The sequence below is a fragment of the Rosa chinensis genome, chromosome 2, assembly GCF_002994745.2.
Source record: "Rosa chinensis cultivar Old Blush chromosome 2, RchiOBHm-V2, whole genome shotgun sequence".
NCBI classification, from domain to species: domain Eukaryota; kingdom Viridiplantae; phylum Streptophyta; class Magnoliopsida; order Rosales; family Rosaceae; genus Rosa; species Rosa chinensis.
This window is the reverse complement of record NC_037089.1, coordinates 12,244,913-12,250,713: the sequence shown is the minus strand read 5'-3', so window position 1 is coordinate 12,250,713 and position 5,801 is coordinate 12,244,913. Positions and strand designations below refer to the sequence as shown.

Sequence of the window (5,801 nt, the reverse complement as noted above, 5' to 3'; positions counted from 1 at the left end):
ATGATAAATTTTGGAGGGAAGTAACAATCCGATTTACCGAATTACCCTCGTAAAGACACACGCCCGTAGAACAGTGGTGGAGAATTTGCTTTACAGCTAAACCATGGTGTAATTTTTTTTTTTTAAATTTTTTTTAACCAAACAAAAGGATAAACAATTTTTGCCTCATGTGAAGTGAAAAGAAAAGGTAGAATAAAAAGCGTGGGATGATCTTTCAAAAAAAAAAAGCGTGGTATAAAAAAAAAAAAAAAAAAAGAGGGGGGGGGGGGGGGGGGGTGGTGTGGTTTTAATTTATTTACGCGTCGAGAATAAATGGGGTGAATATTAATAGAAATAGTGACATTAAAGAAAAGTGGCGGGTTTTCCGGTGCAAAAGGACGAAGGGAGGCAAAAAGCTGGCGCCATTACACGTGGCGTGGGCATTGACCGTTAGATGAGCATGCGAATTTAACAGTGATAGATGGGTCGTTTTTTTTTTTTTTTTTTGGAGATGAGATTATGACATCCATAGCGAAAACGAAAAGAGAAAGTGAGTGTGAGAGAGAGAGAGAGAGAGAAGAAGAAGAGGAAGGTGTTTTGTTATACAGTCAGAGACACAAGAAAGAAAGAAAGGCAGTGCTTCTCTGCTCTGAGAGAGCTAAAAAGCTCATCAACACCTGCAGAGAAATCAGAGAGAGAGAGAGAGAGGGACTTAAATTTTGGTGGTGGTGCAGGAAGAGAGAGAGAAGGCATGGCGGCGTTGCAGAGGGAGATGTAAATTCCAAGTCTTTAATGCTACTATTATCAATCTTCGAAGAAAATAAACAAGACTTAAAAGCCGCGAGTGCGAGATTCATTAACGACGCAGTAACCAACTGAGCTACAACATCTGTCTCGCAATTACAGCACACAGACACAAACTCACATGCTGTTGTTGTAAGCTAGTTAGAAAATTGTGGAAGGAAAGATATTTGAAATCGAGGGAGATCAGTGAGGGCGTGGAATTGAGCAGAGAGAGGAGGGCGTCGTCTGATATGGATTTTCGGTTACAATTGGGGGCCGGGGAAGAGAAGCAATGGCTGGATTTTTCTCATTAGGCGGAGGAGGAGGAGGAGGTCGGAGCAGTCACAACCCAGAAAGCCGGAATCAGAATCAACCGGAATCAAGTGAAATTCCGCCAGAGACGTTGTTTTGGTACAAGAATGAAGAGGGCATGCCGTTCAAAGGAAGCTTCGAGCTATGGCAGCACCAGCAGCAGCAACTCCAGCATCACCAGCACCAGCAGCACCAGCTCCAGCAGCTCCAGCTCCAGCAAGATCTGTACGCCTCAGCAGCTGCTCTAGGCGTCGGTCCCAGCAGCATCAACGTCTCCGATGAGTCGTCGTCGCGGCCCTTCATGATGATGAGACCCTCCTCGTCCGGCGGCGGGGGAGGAGGAGGTGGAGGTGGATCGACGTCCGGGAGCACGGTCAGCTGTCAAGACTGCGGCAACCAAGCCAAGAAAGATTGCGTGCACATGCGGTGCAGGACGTGCTGCAAGAGCCGAGGGTTCGACTGCGCGACCCACGTGAAGAGCACGTGGGTTCCGGCGTCGAAACGCCGGGAGAGGCAGCAGCAGCACCTCACGGCGCTGCAGCAACAGCAACAGCAACACACTCAACAAGAAGTTCAAGTGATCCGCGGAGGCGGAGAGAATCCGAAGAGGCTGAGAGAGAATAGTAACAACAATCCGAATAATCCGAGCTCCAATTCTTCTCTGGGCGCCTGCACTCGCATTATCACAAACACGTCAGGTACTACTACTGTAACCAACTGTTTGTTTTTCTTTGTTTAACTGATGAGATCGGGTGGAGCGGAGCAAGGAATATAAGAGAGATGCATATACAGACAGAATTTTTCTCTGAAAGGGTTTTTGGAAGGTAGTGCAGTGTGACTGAGTGAGTGATCAATAAAACCCCCAACAACTACTGAGAGAGATCATATCTATTGCGTGTGAAGAGAAGAAATCGACCTCCATTATAGTAAAACACCATTCCCATCAGCTTTTCTGTCTTTCTTTCTTATCATTCCTTTACCTTTTCCAAAACACTGTTGTTCAGTCTTCCTGACGATTCGTTTCACAGTGAGCTGAGGAAGAAAGAAACAACAAAACTATATAATTCGCATCAAAACTATATAATTTCTTGGGCCTCCCTCTTGATTTCTGTGTTCATGTGTGTTTCGCGTTGCCTGCTTTTGGGTTTTTTGTGTCCTTTCGTGCAATAAACAAATATACGATTTCTCTCTTTGTTTATTTATTTTAGAAAAATAATATTTATGTTGTACAAATCTAACTAATGTATGGTGCTGGTAAAATACATGAATGTAGGGTTGGAAGTGGGGAATTTTCCAGCAGAAGTGACTTCTCCCGCAGTGTTTCGCTGCGTGAGAGTAAGCTCCATCGACGATGACGAAGATCAGTACGCATATCAGACGGCTGTGAACATCGCCGGCCACGTGTTCAAGGGAATTCTCTACAACCAAGGCCCCGATACTAACTATAATATGAGTACAGCTGGTGAGAGCTCGTCTGGTGGTGGAGGAGGCGGAGGCGGAGGCGGAGGTGGTGGAGGAGTCATTCAACCCCTTAATCTCATCAATGCGGCGCCCACGACAGTTGGCAGTGGCGGTGTAACAGTGGCAGCCGCTTCAGGTTCTGGGACGTTAATGGATCCTAATTCTCTATACCCGGTTAACCCATTCATGGCTTCGGGTACGCAATTCTTCCTACCACCAAGATCTTGATGGTCATTTGATTGATCAAAACAAACAACATTCTTCTTCATGGTCCTCTTCTTCTTGACTAGTAGCTACTAGTACTACGACGATCAAGTCGTCGTCTCATATTATGCCTTGTAGTGGGATATGACACTCACCCATTTGAACTAGAATAGGAGTAGAGAGAAAGAAAGGAAACTGAGGTAGAGTTTGAGAGAGGAAAATGATGCGGAACGTGTTTGTTTTGTTGACAATTTCCGATCCAAGTTAGCTGCTTAATTATTTAGTTCAAACATGATTATGATCATTATTAATTATTCTTCTTCAGTCGTGCAATTATTTTCTTGTTAGCCTAAAAGCTTTCTTTTGCTTTCTTTATAAGTACTTTGTTTTTGTTGAGTGTTGAATTGTGGTGTGTTTTCCTCTCTTGGATTGAATTCCATTATACTTTTTGGTTGGTTTTGAACTTAGGAAGCTGCTTTTTTCCTTATTGCCCGTATATATGTTTGCTGGTTTGAAAAATTGGAAGCAAACTTTTGCTCAAGTATATAAAGTCTTTTGTTCACAATTTTCAAGTTCAAAAGGTGGAATCAAGTCTATCTCATAGTTCAGTATCTTTCGCCATTAATTTTTAATCGTAAATTACATAGATGTGACTTTCATGTCAAAACTGGAAATATTGGTTAGCCCTCATCTACTGCCACGGTTTAATGCATATCTGCATTCTGCAGGAAGGTATAGTTGAAGAAATGCTTCAACTTTTAGGATTTTGCACACTTTTCTAAATATATTTTCCCATAATATAAACTTTTGCTGTTGCAGCTTACTGCATGAAAACTTAGGAACCGTGAACAGACCAGAAAATTGAAGGCGAAATTGTGTCTGCATTTTTTGTTTCAGTTCCTGATAGATATCTTTTCTTATGAATGCATTAGTTGTTAATGTTTTCTTTTGAACATTTTACTTCAACCATGCTTATTAATCTAAATTGTAATCTCTGGTCATATATCACAGGATTTAGTACCAAAATAACATTAAGGTGGGTTGGGGTCAAATTATTGAAGTTATGAAAGCTAAACAAATGCTATACTACTGTAAACATGCAAGCCTTTTATAAATGTTCTAGTTTGAGTAAACTTTTATTTATCTTAAATTTTTTGACCTGATCTATGTTTGAGATAGTGTAAATAGCCAAGTCTGTCCTATCATCATTTTTCAACTTTTCCCTAATTTCCTTAACTGACTGAATAAAATGATTGTATATTTGTATGCATTATTGAAATTGTATATGGAAACCTGAAGAGTCAAGATGCTTTTTGCAAGCCTGTCTATTTTTGCCTAACTATTCCTAATGGAGGCTGGGGGTTTCATTTGACTGATTAACTGTAATTAGGTTTGGGTCAATGCATGGCTCAATATCTGTCTACTTGTTGTATATTATAAGAGACATTTAGAAATATATACAGTTTATTACTAGAAATTAAGTACCTTCTATGATGATGATTGATTATAAGGAATCTTGGTGCAATTTTGCTTTCCTACTCATTTCTGAGCATGAAATCCTAACTTACCTACCTTTTGATTAGAAGAGGCAACAGTGGATATGCAACTTCTTTCTTTGAATAAATATTAGTCATCAATAAATTTTGATCTAATGGTGGTTGGCATGAATTTTCATGCACATTGGTAATAGGAGATCATAGCTGGAATTTGCGCTTGAGATCTGCACTTCCACAAACACCAACATGCGAACAGTTTTGAGTATATGGGCAATCATACAAAACTTGTAGCATTGCTAATCCTCACAAGAAACTTGTATTCGGAAAATTTAAGTGACTTGTCGTGGTGGTATAGGCTAGAACCAACATGTCTCTGTGTGCTAGGGTTTTGTAACTGGAGTGTGGTTGCTCTTTGAGATCTTAGGAAAATGTATATATACATATACTTAAGGTGTTTGTCTTCCTCATTTTTCTTTCATTTGATTATAATGGCTTTTATATATGAGCTCCCATATATGAGTGCTTGGCAGGATAGGTAAGAATTGGTTAGCAAGAATTGTAGTGGGAATATCTGCATCTAAAAACCAGGAAGAGTGTCTGGAATTATTTTTCACCTTATATGACATGTCCCTATCAGAATAATTGAATATTGAATATATAATTGGTTATATGAGAAACACTCTTCCCTTGATTAGTTGGTCTTCATTTGGTTTGTTTCTTGTAAAGTCTTTTAGGTGATAAATAATGATTTCTACTCGAGTTATCTGATAATTGAAATGGTAATTGATTTCCTGTGCATTTATATGGAATTGTCTTTACGAGTAAGTAAACGAGGACCATCAAGCGGTAACTCAATTCATAGATTGCTGTTGATGTCAAGATAATGTAGAAATTACTTGGGTTAACATGTTTTTCAGCCGTTGATTGATGCATATCTCACCAGCTTGAGTGCATTTTTTTGCATGCGATTCAGAATCCATTTTGTCCGTTTAACTTTACTTCACCATGCTCTGTGTTGTAGTACAAATCTTTTGTCCGATTAATTGCGTTTTGGCTCTCCTGGATGATATCATATGTGTTGCTTTTTCATTTTTTGAACTTGTATAGTGAAAAATGCTAGATTTGCTATTTCGATTTCATAGATTTGTTCTTCTAAAAAAGAAAAAAAAGATAGAAAAAAAAAAGATTTCATAAATTTGTTTAACAAATAATGTGTCAGCGTTTATATGCATATTTTTGGTCGACAATTGTCACATTATAAACTTGATCAATCTTATAGTGAAATTAGGTGGCAGTTGTTTCCAGCACCTAATAACAGCTTGAATAGAAAGCAAAATGTGTTGCTACAGGGATGCCATGTGATGCAGCTGTTTCACAATGGCTTCTTTCCCTAGAAGAACCAAATTAAACACAGATTTATTGTTGGGATTCCATAGGTAAAAAAAGCTTAAATGACAACTGGTAAAGTCTAAAACCCAAAACCAAATTTATTTCTTGGCTGGTGTTGGTAAAAAGATCTTATCACAATTAAGACTGATACTGGCAAAAGAAATTGAATTGAAAAGA

The 5,801-nt window shown here is 39.3% G+C and overlaps 1 protein-coding gene across 2 annotated transcripts; it reads left to right on the top strand.

The window, feature by feature from the left end:
• Positions 1 to 521: 521 nt before the first annotated feature.
• Positions 522 to 4,770, top strand: LOC112185696 (protein SHORT INTERNODES). 2 transcript variants are annotated; one of them, XM_024323972.2, is made up of 3 exons: positions 522 to 1,772; positions 2,348 to 2,731; positions 4,430 to 4,770. In XM_024323972.2, the coding sequence occupies exons 1-3, from the start codon at positions 1,055 to 1,057 to the stop codon at positions 4,495 to 4,497; spliced, it is 1,170 nt and encodes a 389-aa protein (XP_024179740.1). In that variant the 5' UTR covers positions 522 to 1,054; the 3' UTR covers positions 4,498 to 4,770. The 2 variants fall into 2 exon arrangements, with proteins under 2 accessions (XP_024179740.1, XP_024179741.1); XM_024323973.2 differs by lacking the exon at positions 4,430 to 4,770 and having other exon boundaries at positions 523 to 1,772; positions 2,348 to 3,072.
• The last annotated feature ends 1,031 nt before the right edge of the window (positions 4,771 to 5,801 follow it).